The sequence below is a fragment of the Siphateles boraxobius genome, unplaced genomic scaffold (assembly GCF_051911475.1).
Source record: "Siphateles boraxobius isolate OS27281-9 unplaced genomic scaffold, OSU_SipBor_1 104, whole genome shotgun sequence".
Lineage (NCBI taxonomy): Eukaryota > Metazoa > Chordata > Actinopteri > Cypriniformes > Leuciscidae > Siphateles > Siphateles boraxobius.
The window spans coordinates 737,745-764,936 of NW_027508705.1; the positions used below are offsets into that span (position 1 = coordinate 737,745).

At 37.8% G+C, this 27,192-nt stretch overlaps 1 protein-coding gene across 2 annotated transcripts; it reads right to left on the reverse strand.

The window, feature by feature from the left end:
* Positions 1 to 48: 48 nt before the first annotated feature.
* On the reverse strand, positions 49 to 25,909 carry abcg2c (ATP-binding cassette, sub-family G (WHITE), member 2c). Of its 2 annotated transcripts, none has more exons than XM_077246619.1 (17): positions 25,743 to 25,909; positions 24,044 to 24,237; positions 23,165 to 23,224; positions 22,659 to 22,776; positions 20,214 to 20,369; positions 19,842 to 19,999; positions 14,055 to 14,206; positions 13,850 to 13,942; positions 11,913 to 12,088; positions 10,791 to 10,942; positions 9,584 to 9,673; positions 9,384 to 9,508; positions 8,768 to 8,922; positions 2,003 to 2,092; positions 1,862 to 1,914; positions 736 to 1,712; positions 49 to 177 (listed from the first exon to the last, which is right to left on the reverse strand). In XM_077246619.1, the coding sequence occupies exons 1-16, from the start codon at positions 25,743 to 25,745 to the stop codon at positions 1,565 to 1,567; spliced, it is 1,923 nt and encodes a 640-aa protein (XP_077102734.1). In that variant the 5' UTR covers positions 25,746 to 25,909; the 3' UTR covers positions 49 to 177; positions 736 to 1,564. The 2 variants fall into 2 exon arrangements, with proteins under 2 accessions (XP_077102734.1, XP_077102744.1); XM_077246629.1 differs by lacking the exon at positions 25,743 to 25,909 and adding an exon at positions 24,734 to 25,015.
* Positions 25,910 to 27,192: the final 1,283 nt, after the last annotated feature.

Here is a 27,192-nt window from a genome sequence, read left to right on the forward strand (position 1 = left end):
TTGTTTTGAGTGTGTGAGCAGTGCAGTGCTTAAAGAATTGTTAGACCATTGACAATAGACCTTTTTATTTTGTCCCTGATTTCTGGTTGAAAGTTTTGTTAATGTAATCACACCTCAAAAGCAAATTCTCATTCAGATCTGGCTCCATTTGAGTGCAACGTCCACATCTGGACAAAACTAATGGTGCTTCTCAATATCCCCCCTCGCTCCTCTGTCCTCCATCCTATGACCCGGAAACCAATCAAGCACAGCAATCTTGAAGGACATCTCAATTCTCTAATTGCACCGCGAGGAGTGAGGAGGCTTTCAGAGGAGATATGAGCGAGGATACACAGGTGTATCTTATGCGGAAGTGTTTTATTGACTAAATGTGACGCACATAGCTATACATTCTCCTCCCCCCTCCACATCGGTCACAATAATTTGAATTTACACTTTACCCTTGCAGTTTATATAAACTACACATCTCACATATTTCAACAGGGTATCTTGCTTTATTATTCATTATGAATTTCATGAATAAACTTCAACAACATCCTTTGAGCGCTGCTGATGACGCGGTGGAGTGACGAGTGATCAAGTATTCCAATGTCTAAAAAAAGCTTTCATTCGATTCCTCCGTCCTCATTTTCTTTCCTTGCGTCTTTCCCTCGCATCCTACAGGGGGGAACTGAGGCGCTAGGGAAGGAAGCGAGGAAAGGAAACGAGGATGCACAAATAAGAAATGAGAAGCACCCTAAGGCTGCGTTTAATTCCCTCGCTAAACTCGGATGTACATCATTGCACGAGTGCCCACTACTGGCTGAACCCTTGTGCTGTGTTTAAATGCAATGCGCTGTGCCCTCGATCACCTGGAGTTGGAGCTGATTTATATAAAAATGTCCTTTATAAATTTAAGCAACATTCTACAGGCATGTTTGTATGCTTGGGCTGATAAATGTAATATTTAAATATAAAAGAATAAAATACACAAATGAAAACAATACAATGCACTTTAACCGTAAGAACTTAAGGTAGCTACAAATATTAATGTGGTTTAGTGCATACTGACTCCGATATCATACACTAGAGTTGTGGGGGTAAATTAAGGGCAATATGCTGACACATTGCATTGTGGTCTATGGATCTGCCTGAAGTGTACATGTCAAGTAGATTTGATCCCTTGGTCAAAATTGAGGGTCTGTCAAAATAAACGTCTCTCGCCCACCTGGCGAAGTTGAATGCACTTCAAAATGGCGGTGGGATGTTCGTGAAAACAATACAAATTGGCTTTAAAAAAATTGCCAACCAAGGCATAAAATCGTAATATCCTTTTTTTTCAGGTTCACAGAATCTGTATTCAGTTCACAACAAATTAAAAATGTACAAATATTCATATAATTGTATACTTCATGCCACAGGTAGTTTCAGAGGTTGAAGATATGAGATAACTGAGGTAGTGAGTTAAGTGGACGCTCTGCAAGGCTGACATTTCAGTCTTTAAGGGTGAAGAGCTGAAAAGTAAAATTTCCCTGATTTCAGGGTTCAGAATAAAAAAATTAAAAAAACCACGAGTTTCATTCCATCACTTCCAGCGATTGATCCGACGTAGTTGCACGTACGCCAGAATCAGACACACGCTCATGATGCCTGTCAGAGCTACCTGGTTCTGCCAAAACCCCCAAGTGCTGTGGTCGATCTCTTGATGATCCAGGTACATGTCTCCTGTCATCCTGCCGGTCAGAGAAAGAGAGAGAGTTTCTCAGGTGTGCAGCTGAAATCTAAACATCACACTTACCTTTTGTGGCCACTTCGGCTCAACAGATTTGATCGTTCTGTTTATTTCCAGTAGGTGGCGCTGTTGAGCTTGATCGAGTCCTACCTGGTGTAGTTACTGGTGAAGACTTGACCTTTTAGTTCATTGATGGCAAGTGCCTGAAGAGAGACAGTTTGGTTGGGTTACTGCTGAACTGCAAATTGATATACAGCCTCAAATGCGTTGTAAAATGTTTTATGGTCTTACGTTGTAGCCATATCGGAAAATACTGGCCCATTTCAGCCAGGACATCCAGCTCAGCATTGAATTCAGGTTCACCAGGAAACCCCCAAACACCTGAGAAAGCAGGACAGGAAAATCAGAGCTACAACCCCAAAAAATTCTGTGCATGAATAGGGTTAGACTCTAGACATGACCTTCATCTCAGAAATAGACATTTACGTCCCATATCTCGAATCTAAGAGCATTTATTTTCACACCTGGCTCGTTTGAAGACTTTAATTTTGAAACTGGCACATTTTCTCAGATTTTTTGTTACATTTAGGCATATTGACACAATAGTGCAACAAAATAATCAGATAATGACACCGTACACCATATTTATTTAGATCTAAATAGGCAAATGCGTAAGAGTCTATGATTGGATCATTATTCCAGTGATTATTATGTTTCTAGCATGTTATATGTTTGGCAACAGTTCTTCTAACCCTAATTGATGGAGTGTGTAGCTTTTCATTTCTTAAAGGAACACTCCATCGTTTTTTGAAATAGGGCTTATTCACCGTATCCCCTACATTAAGATAGGTGGGCAAAAGCATTTTTGTCCCAGTGCATGCATAGTCTTAGTTTGGCAGCGCCGACGCTAGCTTAGCTTAGCATAATGAATGAAATCCTATGTTGTCAGGTAGCATGTCATGAGTAAAAGTGATCCAAAAAACAAACAAACAACTAATTACTTCTTTTGGCCTGTGTATTCACAACGAGTACAAATAGCAATTCAGATTAAGACTAGGCGATTTCCTAGGCAGATATTGACTTGGGAAGCACAGACGAAGCACTGCTACTTGGGCGCAGAGATATCACGCAACACCTGAAATCAGTCAACATACTGACTTGACCTGCACCGAGTATCTTCGCTTTTGGATTGTGTTGTGTTGAGAATTTACAGCTACAGTTACAGCAAACATGGTAATTGCCTGCATAGCATAAGGTTGTGAGAACAAGCAAAGGACATACACTCACACCACCAGTTCATGTTGGCTCTCATCCTCACGTCCTCTATCTGATGAGCGATCGCAACCTCCTCCTGATGGTCTAAGAGCACGTAGCTCCTCTTCTGAAAACTCTGGTTCGTAGAGGTATGGTTCTGGATCTTGACTGTCTGAGAAGTCACCCTTTTCATCTCTCGCAAAATCCGCCATGTTCATCGCCATTCACTATGCCTACTGTAGGAAAAATAGCTAGCTACTATTCACGCCGGAAGTTGGGGGATTTCCATAGGGGATTTCAGGTGTTGCGCGATATGACTGCACCCAAGTGCAAGTGCTTCGTCTGTGCTTCCCAAGTCAATATCTGCCTAGGAAATCGCCTAGTCTTAATCTGAATTGCTATTTGTACTCGTTGTGAATACGCAGGCCACGAGAAGTAAGTCGGGTTTTTTTTGTTTGTTATTTTATTTACTCACGACATGCTACTTGACAACAAAGGATTTCATTCATTATGCTAAGCTAAGCTAGCGTCGGCGCTGCCAAACTAAGACAATGCATGCACTGAGACAAGAAAAAAAACATCGCAGCATGTACAGGTCCTTCTCAACAAATTAGCATATTGTGATAAAGTTCATTATTTTCCATAATGTAATGATAAAATTAAACTTTCATATATTTTAGATTCATTGCACACCAACTGAAATATTTCAGGTCTTTTATTGTTTTAATACTGTTGATTTTGGCATACAGCTCATGAAAACCCAAAATTCCTATCTCCAAAAATTAGCATATTTCATCCGACCAATAAAAGTGTTTTTAATACAAAAAAAGTCAACCTTCAAATAATTATGTTCAGTTATGCACTCAATACTTGGTCGGGAATCCTTTTGCAGAAATGACTGCTTCAATGCGGCGTGGCATGGAGGCAATCAGCCTGTGGCACTGCTGAGGTGTTATGGAGTTATGGTCATGTTGATCAAAACATAGTATATGGTTCTCTGTTGAATAATCTTACCCCTAAAAACATCTAAGCATTAGTTCCTTGCATAAGCCATTACATGCAAAATTGTTGAACTATTTGTCATAACTGTCAAGCATAGTTTTACACAATTCTATTAGACCTTTTGTAAAAAAACGTGAATTGATGAATCGTGCAGGTGAAATTGACTCTCACTCATGAAGGAATGTAAAGTGTTAGTTCAACCAACAATCAACCAGTGGTCTAAATTGCTCAAAGGTGCATCTCATGAATACAGTAATCAATTGGCAAGCATATAAACAGACCACAACTTAGGGGTGTTTCCTGTGTTTCTTTCTAATTTAGTTTTTTTTTCCTTTGTGCCCATTGTCTTTTTCTTACTGTAAATTATTTAGTTTTTTTCTTTCATAAAGTAGCACTAGTAAAAGCTAGGGGTGTAACGATTCCCTCATGTCACGATTCGATACATATCACGATACTGAACTCACGATACGATATTATTGCGATACTCCAAGACATTTAAAAAAAAAATTAACAAAAAATGAACTGTTGATTAAAATGCTAATTTTGGTATTACATTGTGTGTGTGTAAATGAATAGTGCGGGGAATACAGGACAATAGAGACACCAGAATAACAATATTCATGATTCTGAAGCTGAAAATACAGAATTATTTTAGATGAATATGCTTGAACTGACTAGATATATTTAAAATAATGTTGGACACTTTTACTGGTAACATCAGACATTTGGCATTATCAGGATCCACAAATATTCCTCCATTGCAGTATTATACATTATATTCAACATTATATATATATATATATATATATATATATATATATATATATATATATAGTATTTTACGTAATGTAGTACTGACACTACAACTCTTTTTGAATTTTTTTATTTTGGGTGAACTACACACAATACAGATTGTCACGATCCACGATACATATTGTTGGATTTTTGTATTGCGATATATTGTGACATGATATATTGTTACATCCCTAGTAAAAGCTGTGAAAAACAAAATCCTGTCCATTCTCTTTCTATCAATAACCTACATACAGTAATATGTAAATAGTACTGTTGAAATTGATATATGCCATAGAAGTGCAGCCTTGTGCAATTTCAATACAGTAACTGTCATCCAAACTGAAGCCTACTGTAAGTTTACATGTCAAGTCATCCTCATTTATATAGCGCTTTTAACAATGTAGATTGTTTCAAAGCAGCTTTACAGAGATAAACATATAATTTGAGGTAACAGAGATTGGTTCGGTTTTATAGTGGCTCTTGAAAAATGTTTTTTCCAGCTAAAGTTAGTTTTGATTGATTCACTTCCGTCTAAATGATCATTTGTTATTAAATTAACATCAGGTAATACTGTCAAAGTACACAGTTACAATTGACAACATGCCTAAACATTTTGACGACCTTGTTCGTGAACAATGACTCAATGACTTATCATTCTGATGACACTGACATGATCATTGGCATGAATATTTACTTTTGAGAGATGTACTAAGGATTTTTAGTGACGGAGTAGCTTTAGAAACATATCTATAATATGTTGCAGTTTGTACAAATTGTTCTGAGAAATGCACTTATTATTTTGCACATGTTAAGGATGATGTGAAAAACGCACCAAAGCGACTGAGAAAAACTGTAAGCTCATCCAGAGTGTTGGGTCTTGCGTCTCTCAACTTTCTCTTCACAGTGGCTCTCATTTATCATTCTTGCGTAGAAACGGGCGTATATGTTGGCGTAAGATTATGCTTACACTCCTCTCACCGCCTGATTTATGAAGCTGTGCGTACATTTGAAATCCAGGTGTACGCAATACCTGCCCTTGATAAATGCCGCGGCTGAAAACGATCGTCATTAGAATAACACGCCCCTATATATTCAAGTATCCGCTTCCCCCACACCCTCATTTTACGCCATGGACACACGGAAGACGGCAAAGAGGAGACACTTCTCTGGAGATCGAGACCATCACCATCATGAAAAATTATTATTAAATCAAACAACAATATTGTTGATGATAAATTCAAAGTTAATTGTATTTTTTTTCCAAAACGCTATAAATCCATCCATTTTTTGTCTAAAAAAACAACAACAAAAACAACAACAAGAGAACATGCAACATATAATCAGGGACTCATACTATAAATTAATATAAATTAAATAAGTGCAACTGCATGAAATAAATAAAAGCCAAACAAAATAAATAGTAAAATAAATTAAATAGTAAAAATAAAATAAATATTTCCAATGTCACGTTCCAATATTGTCCACCACATAAAACAAATAATTTAAAAATAACACACAAATACAGTCCTTAAATACAACAATGTTAAAAATACATTCAAATCATTTAGTAACACATTTAGGCTAATAGCAATTCGTGCCGAACTTGAAAAAAGTAATGATAACAATATTCAGGCCTACTATTAGGCTACGTGTTGTAGCCATTAACTAAGTGCATTTAGTTTCATATTTGTTAAAAAATAATAATGTTATTTTTTCCCCATCTATGTTGATTATGAAAAGTGAACATAGGCTAAGATAGGATGCGCAATATATCGGGAGACATGCTAAGACATGATTTTGGCCACTTAATTAAGTTTTGTTTTGTAGAAAGCCTTTCTTTAAAGTGAATTTCGTTTTGTATAAATTGTATCTTAATTTTAATATTTTTTTCATCAACCAATTGCCTGGATTTAATAAATAAGAAGCAAATAGCAGACAATATAATCATGAGTCATGACATGGAGGCGCGTGCGCGGTCCCTTGCATTGCAGGTGAACTGGAGCGCATCTCATCACAAATTAACCGAAACTCAGTATATGCCTCACAGACATGAGAAATATATCTATAAAGAAAGCTTGAAAAGTCTTTAAACGAAACAATTATAAACGAAAAGAAATAGGCTACTCTCTCTATAGACGCGTTCACTACGGAGATGGTAATCATCAATTTCATCTTTGCAGACACAACACTAGTTTATTAATAGAAATAAAATACAAATTTATTTTTAAAAATGGCGTTTATCGCGTTTTGGAAAAGAGCTCCTCATATCTTTTAGTTTGTCAGTGCGTTTTGAGGTGTAAGAAATTGTTTTTCTGCGCATTTCCGCACTAACTCAAAACGTGCGTATACATGTACACCACCTCCTGACCTGGCGTAGGATTTGAGCGTGCCGTACGCCAACGTCCATATTGATAAATATCAAAGTCACCGTGGTTTTGGGTGTACGCCAGGTGTACGCTGGAAATTTGGTGTACGCACTTTTGATAAATGAGGGCCAATATCCCACAGATTCTCTATGGGGTTCAGGTCAGGAGAGTTGGCAGGCCAATTGAGCACAGTAATACCATGGTCAGTAAACCATTTACCAGTGGTTTTGGCACTGTGAGCAGGTGCCAGGTGGTGCTGAAAAATGAAATCTTCATCTCCATAAAGCTTTTCAGCAGATGGAAGCATGAAGTGCTCCAAAATCTCCTGATAGCTAGCTGCATTGACCCTGCCCTTGATAAAACACAGTGGACCAGCACCAGCAGCTGACATGGCACCCCAGACCATCACTGACTGTGGGTACTTGACACTGGACTTCAGGCATTTTGGCATTTCCTTCTCCCCAGTCTTCATCCAGACTCTGGCACCTTGATTTCCGAATGACATGCAAAATTTGCTTTCATCCGAAAAAGTACTTTGGACCACTGAGCAACAGTCCAGTGCTGCTTCTCTGTAGCCCAGGTCAGGCGCTTCTGCCGCTGTTTCTGGTTCAAAAGTGGCTTGACCTGGGGAATGCGGCACCTGTAGCCCATTTCCTGCACACGCCTGTGCACGGCGGCTCTGGATGTTTCTACTCCAGACTCAGTCCACTGCTTCCGCAGGTCCCCCAAGGTCTGGAATCGGTCCTTCTCCACAATCTTCCTCAGGGTCCGGTCACCTCTTCTCGTTGTGTAGCGTTTTTTGCCACACTTTTTCCTTCCCACAGACTTCCCACTGAGGTGCCTTGATACAGCACTCTGGGAACAGCCTATTTGTTCAGAAATTTCTTTCTGTGTCTTACCCTCTTGCTTGAGGGTGTCAATGATGGCCTTCTGGACAGCAGTCAGGTCGGCAGTCATGATTGCGGTTTTGAGTAATGAAACAGTCTGGGAGTTTTTAAAAGCCTCAGGAATCTTTTGTCAGGTGTTTAGAGTTAATTAGTTGATTCAGATGATTAGGTATAGCTCGTTTAGAGACCCTTTTCATGATATGCTAATTTTTTGAGATAGGAATTTTGGGTTTTCATGAGCTGTATGCCAAAATCATCAGTATTAAAACAATAAAAGACCTGAAATATTTCAGTTGGTGTGCAATGAATCTAAAATATATGAAAGTTTAATTTTTATCATTACATTATGGAAAATAACGAACTTTATCACAATTTGCTAATTTTTTGAGAAGGACCTGTATATCCTTCAAGAGGTACGTACATTTTTGGTCAAGATTTTGTATATATTTACACTTTGAAATGTTGAAAAGCAAATTAAACCAATGAGAAAGAGCAACATTGCAAGTCTCTGTTTTGTAACAAAGCAAACAATCTTAAATTCTGAAAACACTCTCTAAAGGGGCCATTCACCTAGAACACATTTTTGCAATTAAAAATGTGAGACGCAGGTTACAGGAACTAAAAAACGAGTGCAACGTTCATGTCCGTCTAGTGCGTAAAATTAGTGCAGCATAATGGAAAATGATGGAAAAACATGCTCTGTGTGAACCTGCCCCTCCCTAAGTAAATATATTCTGTTCCACCAAACTCACCATCATGAAGACAAACGGTAGTGCGATGAGGATGTTAGCCATGGCGAAGGAGCCCACGCTGGCACTGACCAAGAAGGCCAAGCTCACCGCTGACAGACTGACCATGCTCATGGTCAAACAGTACAGGAAGAACGCCTCCACATCAGGCTTCAGACCTGAACTCATGAAAAAGGGCCGTTTATGTTAATACGTGTTATTTTAGGAGATGCTATTGCTAATCATTTGTGACACAATAACAATAAGGAATTGACACTCTTTTTGATTTTGGCCACTTTCTTTTGTCAAACTGGATAGTAACAAGAGGACAAAACCTAGTGCTTTCTTGCTGTCTAAATAGGGAGCTGTCTTTTAAGCCGACAAGAGTCCAATCTGAAATGCTCTACATGTGCATCAACTCTTTCATCACAACCGAATTCAATAGCATGTTGCTAAGCTAATAATGCAATACTCTATTAAAAGCAAAACATTTACTATCTACTTTATACAAATTGTGTCTCTTGCTTCATTTGCCATTTTGGATTTTTGTTTTAATTCATTATGGGATTGTCTTCTTGGAAAAGGATACATGTGACATTTGGCCAGATAAGGTATCATAGAAGGTAGTGCCACTACTTACCCATCATGAAGTACGGGATGGCAGAAAAGATGAAGACGGGGAGGATGCGGTTTGGAATGAGGTCAGCAAACACTTTCGACAGGAAGTAGACAGAGGTGCGGTAGAAACCACTCGAGTTCTCATGGCTGAAGATGAGAGGAACATGTGTTGATGGTCTTCATCGAACAGGTTGGAAAGCTCATGTTTAAAGGTTGACTCACATGAAGAGCACTCTCTCGCTGATGAAGAGCTCCACCGCAGACAGATTGCCAAACACCATGTTGATGACCAGAAAAAAGAAAGCTCCTGTTCTGAAGAGAGAAAAAATTAAAAACATTTGTCAATATTTACATATTTTCTTCATAACCTCTGCAATTCACTCAGCCATGCTGGAAATCAGCTTCTGGGTCCAATCCTAAATGATTGTGAACCATTCTTACCTTATTAGTGCTCAGAGTAGCACAATTTGTGGGCTTTGAGGACTGACCACAGGTTCTCTATGGGTTCTCTAAGATCCAGAGAGTTGCCTGGCCATGAATTTAAAATTTGAATGAAATGTCACTTTCATGATCATGATTCACCTTGTGACATGATAATCATCATGCTGGAAAATGCAAGGATCATCACCAAATTGCTCCTGGATTGTTGGGAGAAGTTGCTCTTGCAGGATGTTTTGATACCATTCTTTATTCAGGCAGTGTTTTTTTTTTGTGTGTGTGTGAGAGAACCACTACCTTTTGGACGAAAAGTAACCCCACACATGGATGGTCTCATGATGCTTCACTGTTGGCCCGACACCAGACTCATGGTAGCGTTCACCTTTTCTTCTCTGGACAATCGATTTTTCGTCTCAAACAGCCAGAAGAGGGCTTCATCAGAGACAATAACTTTGCACCAGTTTTCTGCTGTCCAATCCTTGTACTTCCTGCAGAATTTGAGTTTGTCCTTGATGTTTTCTCAGAGAGAAATACTTCTTTGCTGCCCTTCTTGACACCAGGTCAAATTCTTCGCCTCACTGTGCGTTCAGATGCACTTGAAACCACCCGTTGCCAATACTGAGCAAGCACTGCACTCACTCGTGGTGACATGATTCAGTAGGAGATGGTCCTGGTGCTTACTGGACACTCTGGGACGTCCTAAAGCCTTCGTCACTGCAGTTAAACCTCTCTCCTTGAAGTTCTTGATGATCCGGTAAATGGTTCTTTCAGGTGCAATATTCTTTGCAGCAATTCCCTTGCATGTGAGGCCATTGATCCAAAGCAATGATGGCTGCAAGTCTTTCTTTGAAAGTCACCATTGCTAACACAAGCAATATATATTCATAATCCACGTACCATGAATGCAAATTTTCAAAATGCTGGAAAAAAGTTAAGTTAGAACCGAATGAACACTAATTTTGAGCCATGGGGTCTGGTAGCAGGTACTCACCTATTCTGAAGAGCCTCTGGTAAAGTGTGTGGGATCTGGTAGTATATCAGTCCCACTAAAATACCAAAGAAAATGTTGAGGAACAGTTGGGCATAGGACGTCTGAGGATTCCTCAAGATGTTTCTTACAGTGCGGCCACTCACCAAAAGGAGCTGCAACATAGACATTTCCTCATTAAAAATGTACAGAGTTTAAGTCACCTTTAATTTTGTAGTGTCTTGTACTAGGGATGCACCGATATGAACATTTTAACCGATACGATAATTCTTGAAAGCTAATAGCTAATCCATTATTTATCAGCTTAAAAATATCTGCCAAATTTCCTTATCGTGCCGATAACATTAAAAATTGTCATATATCGGCCGATACCGAAATGGTGGCTGATATATCGTCCATCCCTATTTTATACAATACATATTGCTTCAAAGCAGCTTTGCAGTGATAAACAGGAAAATGATGATTCATTGATGCAAACAGAATACAATTCTCCTGTAAAGCAGCTCTAAAAATAAAATAGTAAACTGTCATTATTCAGTTGAAATCAGTGCAGTGTTGATTCAGTTTAGTTCAATAATTGTGTAAAGTTCATCAATTATGGAAGGTCATCTATTGATGTTATTCTTGGTTTTATGTGACACTGGATCACAAAACCAGTCTTAAGTAGCACGTGTATATTTGTGGGATTAGCCAACAATACATTGTATGGGTCAAAATTATCAATTTTTCTTTTATGCCAAAAATCATTAGGATATTAAGTAAAGATCATGTTCCATGAAGATATTTTGTAAATTTCCTACCGTAAATGTATAAAACATTTATATTTGTGAGTGAATGCAGCACAACCGCGAAAATAAATAGACAACTTTAAAGGTGATTTTCTCAATGTTTTGATTTTTTTGCACCCTCAGATTCCATATTTTCAAATAGTTGTATCTCGGCCAAATATTGTCCTATCCTAACAAACCATACATCAATGGAAAGCTTATTTATTCAGCTTTTATGTGATGTATAAATCTCAATTTCAAAAAAATACCCATAAGACTTAAATAAGGTTTTGTCATCCAGGGTCACATATACCTGATGAGTCAAAATGGGTAAAGCTAACCAGTTGCTTCTACGTACCTGGTAATAGAAAGGTGTGGCGTAACCAACCCGGTCACCTTTAGTGACCTCAGGGTCAAGCCCATCTGAAATCTGACTGAGCTGTTCTTTCACTTTGATGAAATAAGTGGACTGTCTGTAAATTACTGCCAGAGGGTTCTCATTTTCCACAGTCTCCTCACTGCTGCTGCACTTTTCTATAAACACCCCAAACACAGATGTTTAGCTGATCACACAGTAGTCCATACATTTTAAAAATAATATTTTACCACGACTAAAAACATAGAAATATCCATGTGAAGTACAGAGAATTACAACCAGTAGTGGCATTTGTGTTTAATGACCATACTAATTCAAATAAACCATCAAAATATGAGGAAAACATTTGATATATTTTAAATAATAGGGAAGAACAAAACACTAAATCGGACTAAATCAGGCTCAATCGGACTGAAAAAAGGCTTAATGTAAACGCCTTAATCGATCTGATTTAGCTCGATCCGAATGAAATTTCGGATTGAAAGGGGTGGTTAATTCCTTTTCTAATCCGATCGAGAGGACATGTAAACACTTGATCAGATTGAAAACCGAGATAGAAAGGGCTACGCATGTGCAATGACGTTGAAATAGCATAATGATGTATGACGTGCGTAATGAGCTGTTCTCCTGTTGAATAAAGTGTCATATACGTAAATGAGTGTCCCGTCATTCTACAATTCTCCTTTCACTCAGTGTCTGTGAAGAGGCGCAAGACAACGTCCCACCAGTGCTTGTTTCAGACTCTCATCCACAGACGACTGGTTTTGGGCATTTTTACTGCTTGATAAATATAAGCAGCACGGCACAACAGTTCATATGCTCATCGTCTCCAAATTATGACCAGAAATGGATAAATATTAAGTCTGCTGTGTAAAACAAATAAAGAACCAATGAAGGAGAATAGTTATTATGCGCAAAAAGCAGGAAACTCAATATTCGTGCAGTGTGCACGTCAAAAAATCTCGATTTTCAGCTTGTGACATAAAAACACACACATCAACCTGATCACATGTTTGGCGTTCATGTAAACTACGTTCGGATCTCGGATTTATCAATCAGAGTGAATTCAGTCCGATTGAAACAAAAGTTGTGCATGTAAACGTAGCCACTGACTACAACATAATCAGTTCTTTTGTTGGTTCGCTCTTGTTTTTGAATGTGTTCATAATTTCTTTGTATGGCCAAAAATTATGTCGTCACAGTTTGGCATGTTTCATTGCTTTGTCACAAATAAAACAATTGACTAAACACAACTAAACTATTTTTTTTTAATAATATTTAAATGAAGGGTGAAGATGTCAATTTTCCAAGAACGGATATCAATTTTGGCCACTACCGTATGTTCACTAAAATATAATTTTAAATAGACAGTTCCAGTTTTGCATTCTGATTGGTCAATGTAGACTTACAGCCGTGCTAAAATATATATTGAGTATATCCACATGACACAACCTGCCTCCAGTACTGCTGATTGAGACCGTGATGTCATTTTGGGCATTTTCTCTTTTTACAAATTTGTATCCTTAATTTATATGATGCAACAAAAATTATAGTTACATTTTTAATTATAATATGACACATTTCGATTTTAAGTATATAATCGCCAAGTCTGCTCACTATTTGATAAAAAATATAGTAAAAACAGTCATATCATTACAATTATTTTTTATACATTTTTTATTCCTATGAATTTTCAGCACCATTACTCCAGTCTTCAGTGTCATGTGATCATTCACAAATCATTCTACTATACTGATTTGGTGTTAAAGAAAGATTTCTTATTGTTATCTGCATAAAAAGTATAAAAGAACAACATTTATTTTGTAACATTATAAGCATCTTTACTGTCAGATTGGATCAATTTAATCCGTCCACTCCTTGCTGAATAATTTCTTTTTTTTTTTAAACCACAACAGCACCTGATTTTTTGTTGTGAATTTGAGGAAGGACAGTTCCATTTATGACATCCAGGAAGAAGTCTGCCGGGTTGTTGAATGGCTCACACTTGTAGCCTACGACACAGCAACACAAGTTTGAGAATCATAGTACACATGCAATGATGTAATTAGCGAATCACAGCTCATTTGCTTTTGAATTTTTGGATTATCATCAGTATGTCAGTACCCAAGTCCTCAAAGTAGCTAATGGCTTTGTCGGCGGCCCCTGCGTAGATGATTTCTCCTTTATTCATGAGGGTGAGGTGGTCAAACTGGCTGAAGATGGAGTAGCGTGGCTGGTGAATGGAGAAGATGACGGTCTTACCCTTTCTGGAGAGCCTGAGTAACACAACAACACGGTTAAACAAGTAGAAACAGTTCAAGTAAATGAACAAAACATCAATAAATCTCTAACTTGCCAATGATCAAAACTGACAAAAAACACCTTTTATGTGACTGTGCTTTGGAATGTGGGTTCTCCTGACAGCTACACAGAAACACAACTTTGAAGGTGAAAACACGGTACGTTTTGCAACTTTCCCGAAGTTTCAACAAAACTTAAAATCATCTGTGACAGGCTGTCATTTACCACAGATCATTATTTTGACGTGTCCCTCAATTTGAAGCACAGTAATGTAAATTATGCATTTTGAATGGATGTCTATGTGAAGAATGCACCAGAGGGTTTCAAACCAGAAATATGAAGCTTGTACTTTTTTTTAAAACACTTCATACAATGTTTTGAAAGACCAAACCACACTTTTAATAAAAGGGTGAAGGATACTAAGGCTTTTTGTTGTCTTAACAAATTAACCCTATAAAGCCTACTGTATCATATTTGAAACAAAAATTTCAAATGCCTCTAAATTATCAACATGATCAAAACTTAGCTGAAAAAAATTTGTACACAATATACAGCATGCCTTCTGTCATCTGACTGATAGTTTATATTTTTAATAAAAGGCCTTTTCATTTAATTCTCAAAACATCAACCTTCAGGTTGTGGTACATGTGTCTTTTTGCTGTTAAATCTTTACTGTCTTTACTGTCTGAAATCTTTAAAATATTTGAAAAAATCAACATAAGAATACATTTTATATTGTAATATTTCAAGATGAACATTCACTGGAATGAAGTAGCTTAGATTTACTTGATTATCCTTACATATATATATATACACAGGTGCTGGTCATGTAGTTAGAATATCATGAAAAAGTTGATATATTTCAATAATTCCATTCAGAAAGTGAAAATTGGATATTATATTCATTCATTACATACAGACTGATATATTTCAAGTGTTCATTCCTTTTAATTGTGATGATTATAACTGACAACTAATGAAAACCCCAAAATCAGTATCTCAGAAAATTAGAATATTGTGAAAAGGTTCAATATTGAAGACACCTGGTGCCACACTCTAATCAGCTAATTAACTCAAAACACCTGCAAAGGCCTTTAAATGGTCTCTCAGTCTAGTTCTGTAGGCTACACAATCATGGGGAAGACTGCTGACTTGACAGCTGTCCAAAAGACAACCATTGACATCTTGCACAAGGAGGGCAAGACACAAAATGTCATTGCTAAAGAGGCTGGCTGTTCACAGAGCTCTGTGTCCAAGCACATTAATAGAGAGGCGAAGGGAAGGAAAAGATGTGGTAGAAAAAAGTGTACAAGCAATAGGGATAACCGCACCCCGGAGAGGGATTGTGAAACAAAACCCATTCAAAAGCGTGGGGGAGATTCACAAAGAGTGGACTGCAGCTGGAGTCAGTGCTTCAAGAACCACCACGCACAGACGTATGCAAGACATGGGTTTCAGCTGTCGCATTCCTTGTGTCAAGCCACTCTTGAACAAGACACAGCGTCAGAAGCGTCTCGCCTGGGCTAAAGACAAAAAGGACTGGACTGCTGCTGAGTGGTCCAAATCTATGGGGTATTGTGGGCCTGTCGCGATAATCAATAAATCAATTAGTCGCACAATAAAAAAAATTAGTTCAATAATTTTTCTAGCCGCGATAATTTTTGCATTCCTTTGCATGTTTGTTTGTTTTCCTCGTCTCTCTCTCTCTCTACCAAAGAGACTGGATGACAATATCAACGCTGACCGCCACACATTGATTTTCACATAAAAAAAGTTTTTTTTACTGAGCCTATTTACAATCGTACTTGATTGCAGAGCGCCGTAGTGCAAGCACTACCCTCTCGCTCGTCCCTCTCCTTCTCACCCTCATATGAGGGCTTAAATCAAACTTCATTCACGCACACATATATGAAACACTTGCATACACATATATTAAGTAGTCAAACATACATGTATACTGCTGAATGCTCAAACAATACGAAATGCACAACGACACACCTAAAGTCGCTCACGCACATACACGCAAACTCTACACACACGAGATGCGCGCACACACAAACTCTCCATGCACATAGCCTACTCATATGAGACACGCGTGCACACACAAACTCTCCACGCACATATGAGACACGCACACACACAAACTCGCGCACACACTCATATGAGACGCGAGCGCACACACAAACACACACACAAACTCACGCACAAACTCAATGAGACAGAGCACACACACACAAACTCTCCACGCACATACTCAAATGAGACGCGAGCACACACACAAACTAGCGCACATACTCATGAGACGCATGTTCACACAGTACATGATATGATTCTCAGTGCGAACGGAAGTCACACATTGGTAAGTGCATTTTTTGTTAACAGAGACAGAGTCCATTGCTTTTATTGTTTTTGGTTGTTTTGTTCATTTAAATAGTCTTTAGAAATAAAAGTTTATTGATCTTTGAAAAGGTGTACCTGCATTATTATGCCATTATCATTATTTTAGATGAAAATGGTCTCAGAACAACAATATTATCGTTTATTATCAATATTATTGTTTATTGCAATAATTTCTTGGACAATTTATCGTCCAGCAAAATTTGTTATCGTGACAGGCCTAGGGTATTGTGAAGAGGAAGATGCGATACGCCAGACCCAACAATGCAGAAGAGCTGAAGGCCACTATCACAGCAACCTGGTGTCACAATGTCTGGGTGATGTCCCCTGGGTAGCCACTAGAGGTCCTCTTCCCTCACAGGTGTCAGTCACTATTGGACTACAATCCCCATCACCCTTGTCGGACTCATTAATCATTATCACACTCAGCTGTTCCCACTCACCTTGTTAGTGTCTGTCTATTTATACCCTGTCTGTTTAATCACTTTTTCTGGAATCCTTGTATTTTGTCACCCGCTTCCCAGAGTCTGTCTTGGTTTGGTTAAGTGTTTATTTCTTGTTTTTGGACTGCTTACATGGACCTTGACCTTTTGTCTGTTCCTGGATTTATGATTACCCAATAAAATGCACTTGGACTATCACCCTTTTGTGTGGGTGTCGTGACACCTGGGCTCTCATAACACCTGAGCAGTGCCACAGACTGGTCGACTCCATGGCTCACCGCATTGCTGCAGTAATTCAGGCAAAAGGAGCCCCAACTAAGTATTGAGTGCTGTACATGCTCATACTTTTCATGTTCATACTTTTCAGTTGGCCAACATTTCTAAAAATCCTTTTTTTATATTTCTCTGAAGTAATATACTAATTTTCTGAGATACTGAATTTGGGATTTTCATTAGTTGTCAGTTTTAATCATCACAATTAAATGAAATAAACATTTTAAATATATCAGTCTGTGTGTAATGAATGAATATGATATCCAAATTTCACTCTTTGAATGGAATTACTCATGAATGGAATCAACTTTTTGATGATATTCTAATTATATGACCAGCACCTGTGTGTATATATATATATATATAGTATTTTTTTAATATCATGTTAAAATATGAGTATCAAATATGATAAATCAGCCTTTTGTTTTAAAGGAAGGTTTATTTGTGCATCTCTCAATCATCAGTGTATTGCACTGCATTATATGTTTTGCACCCACAATAAAAACTACAGAGCTTTGATCATAAAACTAAGGGCCCTATCATATACTCTGTGCTATGTGGTGCCAGGCGCGACGCAAGTGTGTTTTGCTAGTTTCAGCATGATGCAGTTATCATTTTCACGTCCTGTGCCACGTTGTTTAAATAGCAAATATTTGTTCGCCCATGGGCTGCTGGTCTGAAAATGAGGTGTGTTCAGGCACATTGTTGGCGCGTTGCTATTTTGAGGCAAATTAAATAGACTGCGCCATTGACCAACTAAAATCTGGTCTGAAGTCAATGGCGCAAAATATTTTTTTGTTGTTTAAAGAGTATGTTAGTAATATACGCCTATAGGTGGATCCACAACGCACATACTTTGTCCCGTAGATGGTCTGCTTGCGCGCTTTAACCTCACACATGAGCAGATCCGTTTACTTGCTAGAGAAGCATTACATTTTTCTGCTTGCAAATTCCACCATGTAAATGGCAAATCCGCCATGGCGCGAGCACAACTGGCTTTTAAAGGGAATGGGAGATGAGACTCTGATTGGTTTATTGCACGTTACGCCCAAAACACAGCCATAACTCATTAAGAGAATAGGGACAACCCTTTTAGACCATGCGCCGGGTGCGCAGACCATTTTTCCTGGCGTTAAAGAAGCAAAAATAGATTCGGAAACCCCGAAATGGATCTGCAGGGGTTAATAAAGGTCTTCTGAAGTGAAGTGATGGGTTCGTGTAAGAAAAATATCTATATTTAAAACTTTACATCTTGATTTACGGCAAAAGAGTAACCCTTGAATTTGACGCACAACGTAATGACGGCAATTCACGCCTCTCGCGGCTCAAACAACATGACCGTTTGCCATTTTAAATATGGATATTCTTCTTACACGAACGCATTGCTTACCTTCAGAAGACCTTTATTAACCCCCGCAGAGCCGAGCTCTTTTATCATGAATAGATGCGCTTTGATGGACTTCCAAAGTCAAACAGCCATTCAGTCTCATTATCAAGCTTGGAAGAGCCAGGACATTTTTAAATAAAACTCCGATTGTATTTGTCTGAAAGAATAATGTCATATACACCTAGGATGGCTTCAGGGTGAGTAAATCATGGGCTATTTTTCATTTTTGGGTGAACTATCCCTTTAAGTGCGCCTACGCCGTGCGCTTAAGACCATGCACTTAGATCTTTAAAATAGGGCCCTAAGTGTTTAAATATCCTAGAGCAACAACTTATATTTATATGCATTTTAAGTAATCTGCTATACTGTTATATAGATTTACATTACATGCGAACTTACTTGGCCATATAAATATCAACAACTGCAACATATTGCATTTTTTTTGTTTGGGCCCTCTGAATAAAATCAAGGTGTTTATTCCTTCTCGATTAGGAGCCACAAAAGCCTGATGTATTAAATATGATACTCAACAAAAATTATTTTATTAAAATATTTTGACAAAAGGTTCAATAAAATGTTCTATTTAAAATAAAATATTTTTTTGGACAATTATTTATATGTCCGGCTTTTACAGGTTGTTTTTCAAACAACAACCTGTGCCTTTCAAAACAGGATGTTGACCCAAAAATGAAGATGTCCTGATTATTTACTAATCCATGATGATGCATGTTTTCTGAAAATGACTGATGGTTTTGCTAGAGAAGACCCTTATCGTCGGCTGGGGTTGTGTGGAGCCCTTTAAGGCTGCCTTAATATGGATTTTGAACTGTCAAAAAGGTCAGAACTACATTGGGCACCATTTACTTGCATTACATGGAGAAAAATCCTGTAATGTTTGCCTCCAAAGCCTTAATTTCTCTTCAGCTGAGAAAAGAAAGTTATATACATCTTGGATGGCATTGAGGTGATTAAATAGTCAAGAAATTTTCATTTTTGGGTAAACTATTGCTTTAAGCTGGGTTTGTTTTTTAAATGGCCCACTTGTAGTGCACCTAGAACACTGTGTTTACAGCAGAGGAAGTAGGTATATTTGATAAGAGTGTGTGGTACTTCTGCAGTAGTTCCATGATGGAGTTGGCAGTGTTGGCGTCCAGGCCTGTGGTGGGCTCGTCCAGGTACAGGAGAGAGGGGGAGGTGATGAGCTCCATACCGATGCTGCACCTCTTCTTCTCTCCACCAGAAACACCACGCAAAAACATCGTCCCAATCTGAGACGAAACAAGCCCATATAAAGGACACATACCTACCGTCACACAATATATTCTGACATAGCGGCCAATCACATTGTTAGAAATAGTTTTTGTGTGACTGAAGCACATGTGACCTTGACCCAGTTATTTCAAACACTCAGAGGATGTTTTATTCATACCAACACAACAAATCATTTTCAACATTCGTCTTCACAAGGCTGAAGTCCATTACCTTAGTGTCTGCGCAGTCTTTGAGGCCGAGCTCCTTGATGACGGAATCGACCCTCATCTGTTTGTCGGATGAGGAATACTCCTTTCGTGACAAACGAAGATTGGCAGAGAAGGCCAAGTTCTCTCTTACGGTCAGAGTACCCATCAGAATGTCATTCTGCAAGACAAACAAAAGGAAATGTATGATTTCATCATATTTGCTACCAATTATCCAGCAATTCTTATACAAATCCTACTGTAAAATAAAAACATTTTATACTCTACCATTCAAAAGTTTTTGTTTATTTTAAAGGTGCAGTGTGTGATTTTTAGCGGCATCTAGTGGTGAGGTTACAAATTGCAACCAACAAAAGTTACGGTGGCCGACAGGAAAATATGTCATCGTCTGAGACAGCAGAGAGTAGCCAGTTCAGCAATGAGCTTTCTTTACAAGGGATAAATCAAGAAATTATGTTTACCTAATTATTCAGTAAAACTTTATGTTATTGCGAATATTATTGTTACTTGTTCATCATTGTGTCAGTGTTTTATTCGCTGAACTAAGCTTGCTTCCTTGCACGAAGAGCAACATAGTAACGAAACGCGTTTGTCCGTTTAGGGCTACTGTAGAAACATGTCGGCGCATTTCAATGTAAGGGAACCCGCGGTGTGTGTAGACAGAAACTGTTCATTCTAAGGTAATACAAATATAACGGTTAATTTATACACCACTGAAAACTTATTATTCAAGATAGTGAGGAAACGCGCTCTGTAGCGCTGTGTGTTCGCTGTCGGCTACGGTAGAAACATGACGACACAATATGTCGACCTCCATAGAAGGGGGTGCCCGCGGTTATGGAGATATAAATGTCTCATTCTAAGGTAATAAAAACATAACGGTTCATTATGCAAGGTCTTTATACACCACTGAAAACATAGTTATGGATCTTATATTGCATTTCTGTCAATAGATCCTCAGAAATATTACACATTGCACCTTTAAAGAAATAAATACTTTTATTCAGCAAGGACACATTCAATTTATCAAAACTCACAGACATTTATATTGTCACAAAATATTTCTTTGTTAAAATGGAATTAAGCAGCACAACTGTTTTCAAAATTGATAATAATAATACATGTTTCTTGAGCAGCAAATCAGCATATTAGAATGATTTCTGAAGGATCGTGTGACACTGAAGACTGAAAATTCAGCTTTGATAACAGGAATAAATTTAATTTTAAAATAAAAAAATGGTTATTTTAAATGTAAAACTATTTCACAATATCACTGTTTTTACTGTATTTCTGTTTTTTTTTTTATTTTTCTGTGTAGGAGTCAAATATACATGACAGAATTAAAAGAAAAATTGGATTTTCAGTCCAGCTGACTTCCTACAAATTTCACAATAAATTCATAATATTTACAGAAACTGAATTATTCACAACAAAATAAAAATAAATAAGAACAAACAAAAGAATATATGTATGCATGTATAATTGTGCATACATCTATAATGAAAATAAAAACAATAAAAATAATAGGGTACAGTACAGTCAAGTGGAAACTTCACATAATTAGTGTTTAATTTACAACAATAATCTATGATTATATAATTACTATTTCTCAATTTTCCACAAATTCCTTCCATCTTTTTGACTACAGAGCCCCCTTTTGCTTTATTGATTCTAAAGAAAAGGTAAAGAATTCCATCTAATTTATTTCAATTACAATTGCTTTCCAGTTCTCTATAGCGGGTGAACTAGATTGAAGCCATTTACCAGTAAGAGCCTTTTTAGCTGCAACCAGAAATATTCTCCATAGACATGTATAATTGGTTTTATGCAAATCCAGATTTCTCAAATATAAGACACAAAACTGGAATGGAATTTTGATATTTAAAATAGCCTCTAATGTCCTGTGTGCATCTTTCCAAAATAAAAGAATGACTGGACACGCTCAGAATATATGGTAAAGAGTTGCTACTTTACTGTATTTTTGATCAGATAAATGCAGCCTTGGGGAGCAGTAGACAAAAACACGAATAAAAATCTTCCTGACCCTAAACTTTTGAACAGTAATGTATACATCAATTCTTTTGAAGAACCAATTGAATTGATTTAAAGGGGACATCAAGGTGCTTCTAAAAGTTGCAACCTCTTCATGAGTCTCTTTATAAGGCTGTACTCCAAATCTCATATAGGATCTTCTGAATGGGGGGGTGGGAGCAGCTGCTCATTTGCATTTAAAGGGACACACACAAAAATGGTGTGTTTTTGCTTGCACCCAAAAAGGGGCAAATTTGAAAAGCTATAATAAATTATTTGGGCTTGGGGGTATTTTGAGCAGAAATTTCACAGACACATTCTAGGGACACCATAGATTTATATTACATCTTGTGAAAAGGCGCATAATATGTCACCTTTAAAATATTTAGAAAAGTCACAGAGAGTTTTGTCTCCTCACCTGAACTACATATGCAGAGCAGAGCCTGAGGTCAGAGGTCACGATGGCGTTGTCAACTAGAACTTGACCTGATTTTAAGCCTTTAGGATCTTTCCGTCCAGCAATCACATCCAGAAGCCTGAAGACAGACACACTGAAATTAATAGCATATATTATATGCAGAAAACTACTTAAAAATAATAGTTAATAAAACAACAACAATTGAACGCTTAAAGGGACAGGGAACCGAACAACATTAGACTTAAAAATTAGACTAAAAAAACAGAAACGACATAAAAATTATGACAGAATTTTTTTTAAGACATGAATCTCACTGTGCAGTGACTAAGAAAAACCAAATATTTTATATATAAACCTGTGTGATATTTTTCCTTAAAATTAATCTCACTTATTTTGATAGTTTGTCTCAAATATTTGTATATTTTGAATACAATGAGATTCAGATTTTTTTTAGCATCCAAATACTATTAAAAAGAATCAACAGAAATAAATGAACATGCGCTTACGATGTCTTTCCACTTCCAGTAGGACCCATTATAGCATTCATTCCGGGGTTTATGATACCACTGCAACAGATTGAAAACAACAAATTAAAAAAACATCACTTTTTGAACTGCTTTTAACTAGACAAGGAGTTATTTGGATTGAGAACAGCTGTGAAATGTATATCACTGTTTCTTCTTCATACACAGCTGATATTAACTAAAATACCCATTAACTCTGACATTAAAAGTAATGGTGGTTGGCCAATATGAGTTTTTTGTGTATCTAGAGAACAAGGTGGCTGATTTTGATGCAGACATAATTTTTATTACAAACTGAAATAACTCATTTTAATATATTTGAAAATGTAATTTATTCCTTTGATGGGAAAGCTGAATTCTCCCATTTGTCTTGTTAATAAAAATAACTTCTAATCACAACTTTTAATTTGTGGGAAGCAAGCCATTCTACAATATTCTGTACTCCGAAGAATTAAATGACTTTTTAGTGAAGTAGCTCATCAATACCAGCAGCTAACAATGACACTCTTCCTCCATGCTTCACTTTGGTAGAGATACATGTATTATATTTCTCACCAGATTTTCGATACCGCTCTGAAACATCACCAAGCAACTTGTGTTTCACAGTGATTCATTGCTCCACCCACAACTTCCTATATTCTGCCAAAAACTTAATTCTACCTTTGATGTTTTTCTGATACAGCAATGTTTTTTTACGTAGTGCATTTGCTTGAATTTCCTGACTAATCATTTGCGGTTAAGACAATTAAAAGCTCAGAGTTTAGCCATTTTGGGCTTGGCCCATATTTTTGCACTGGAGTGTACATGCTTAAAGAACCAGTAGGTGTGCCCAAACTTTAGACTAGCAGAACATGTCATTACCTGACATCTTTGAGGATGTCCTTTACAACCCACTGCCTACTAAACATTCCCAATCGTTCTTTGACACGGTAACGGATTTGATGGAAGGTGACAGTGGGGCCTGGAGTCTGGAAACATGGCATCGACTCCTCCTCTGTGTCTATCGACAGCTGCTCGTTCACAACCACCTCATCCAGCATGATGCCTTCTTCTGTCTGCGGGAGATACAGGAGGATTTCAATAAACTACCCAAACAAGTAGGCTATATTTCACTGACAACATGTAAAGTGCATAAATAAATACAAGCAAAAGTCATAATAATTATCTGCATTAATTTGTCAAACATATACAACATATTATCATTTTGTCATTCCTGATTGTAACTGTTACCTCTTGAAAAATCTGCTTAAGTTTAAGGATGTTGTATGTTTGATATTTGAACCACCTTTTGGAAGATTTCTGACATTTTACCAAAACGATACTCATAGACTTTTATGCCAGGATTAGGCCGTAGCTTTTATAAACGTGCTACTGGTGTGCATCTGAGACAACATATTTTAAGGTATGTCAATGCAAGTTGATGTCCATGCGTTTTAGTCTGGGAGTTGGACTAGGCTTCAACCTTATCTGTGAAAACGGGGAGTAATGTTTTAAAGTTAGACAACAAACTAATAGCACAGAACATTCATTAAATCCATTGTTACGACTTACTGATCCTGGTGCTGTTGTTATCCCACAAAAAATGATGTCACTTCCTGGAGTATGAACCTGGCTTTTGTTTGAGTATTACACTGCAGTAAAGATTCGGGTTGATAGCCGAAAAGCGGTTCTTATTTAGGACAAATTTCATTGTTTAGTACGAAACACCGTGTTTACTACAATAGTATTGACTGGCGCAGAATCACCGCTGCTGCACTTACAACGTGAAATAAAATCTACAGCGTGTGCGAGAAACACACAGCGCGAATCATACAGCGCCCGATTCCCAAACGAATGAATCTTAAGAGCCGGTTCATATTAGCGAATCATAAAAATGCTTCGCAGTCAGATTTTCTGACTCCCGAACAATAGACTCTTAAGAGCTGGTTAATTTTAATGACTCAAAAAACATACTGCATTCCTTATTGGCAGAACTTAACTACCTGGTTTACTGAGTTGCAAACGACAGATCAGAAATTAATAGCAACTGTGAAAAACAGGCACATCTGCTTGGCTGATTAGGTTGTCTTCACTTTTCTGACAAGACAACAAGGACAAACTGTAGGTTAATATCAGTGAATTTCGAGAGGGTATGCCTAGGCGACTTTAACTAAACATACAAGTCATGCAGGAATAACAATATCGTTCACGTTTTATAAAATAGCACGTGTTCCTGTGTACCATTAAATCGCAGGCGAAATCTTCAACATACAACTTTTTACTACGTTTCGGGCTCAGAAAACACGTGACTTGCGTAATTTATCATTATTCTGTTAGTGAAATAATGCTGATGCTTCTCTCACTGTTCTTGGTAAACTAACCTATCGTTATTCGCTACGAAATCCAGCTAGTTTAATTCTCAAATCGCGAAGGGCAAAGTACACTGCAAATAGAACTTCAGAATTTCCACGGAATTTCCCCTTTTTTCTTTACTTCAGTCGCTAAGTACATTCTACTCTTTTAGGCGACTGTTTTTTTTTAAATCCCTAAAAATAATAATAAGAAATATATGTTTACATACCATGTCTTCGAGAAAATGTGTTTATTTAGTCTATCTGTGGTGGGTCCTGCCTGGCAGTTTGTGGTTTGTAGGGTGGGTGGGCTTTAACTCATCCAAGAATATCACAAAGTCGAAACAAACAGCTGATTAATGCGATCTCCATCTGCATTCTGCACATCACAACATTACAGTCACACACAACTGCTGCAGCCTGCAGGATATACAGAGGAATGAACAGGTTTGTCTGCCTGTTAAGAGTGTTGAATAGTTCACCCAAAAATTAAAATTCGGACACCCTCAAATTGTTCCAAACCTGTAAAAATGTCTTTGCTCTGCTGAACACAAAGGAAGATATTTTGAAGAATTTTTGTAACCAAACAGTTGTGGGGCAACAATGATTCCATATTATTATTTTTTTCCATTTTAACTGTGCTATTCCTTTTGAACTATCCCTTTACATTTGTTTCCTCGTGCAAAAGGCAAATAAGTGAGAAGGAAGCGAGGTCAGGCAGAGTTGACACTTAGTCTATAGGTGAGGAGTGTGAAATTTCAGGATAGTAGTACTGCATGTTTTCTATTTGAATTGTCTCAATATTTAAATACCGGTATAGGCTAATCCTTAAATCACAAAGGAATGAAAAAATGTTAATGTTTCTCATAACTGAAAAATGAATATAATCCCCAATCTTTCTTAATTTTAACAAATGTATTGGTAAAACTTTACAATAAGGTTCCGTATTGATTCGGTTCACTCGTATTGCGTTGCTAGACGCGATGCGGAAAAACTATTTTTTTTAATTAAATAACGCAGTGAAACTGCACGAGCCATAGCAGTGCAGGAATTTACGGGAGTCTATTGGCTGAGCAGTGACAACTCCACGAACCTATGGCGATGCAGCGTATTTGTGCGAACCAATCGGAGCAGGCACTGAAGCCCGCCAGAATGGGAGGAGCATCCGTCTATAAGACGGGGCTCGTCTCTCCATAGGATTCAGATTAAATCTCCTTCAGCGATGATCGACATCTCTTCGCTTAACTCCTGGAGAAGCTGAAGCCCTTCAAGTAGTAGAACGAGCCTTGCAGTGGAATGAGCAGATTCGGCACCAACAAGCTGACTACAGCTGCAAGCAACCGGCACACTCTGGAGCAGGCTGACACACCGCTGCTGACAGCTGATTTCAGCACTTCCCCTGCCGATATCCGGCTTGCATTAAAAGAGCAAATTTTCAAAGAGCAAATTTCAAGGCATTGTTGCAAATGTCGAGCCCCTCTGCACTCATCTGACGAGCACAGTATGTGCGTCACCTGTCTGGGGAAATCACATGCAGAAGCCGTGCTCACCGAGATGAGCTGCTCTCACTGCGAGAGGATGAGTTTCTTCTCTCTATGCTAGCGGATCACTTTCTTTTCAGAGAGCGGCCCTGCCCCTCGTGCTCTCTCGTTTTCTTCCTCCCAGGAGAAAGAGAACCTA

What these genes read in the sequence shown, in the direction of transcription:
- abcg2c (XM_077246619.1), bottom strand. An exon ending in CCAGAGGCTCTTCAGAATAG is followed by an intron (nt 9,674 to 10,790) that starts GTGAGTACCTGC and finishes TTCTCTCTTCAG; the next exon opens with AACAGGAGCTTTCTTTTTTC. An exon ending in TACCGTTTGTCTTCATGATG is followed by an intron (nt 2,093 to 8,767) that starts GTGAGTTTGGTG and finishes CTGCTTTCTCAG; the next exon opens with GTGTTTGGGGGTTTCCTGGT.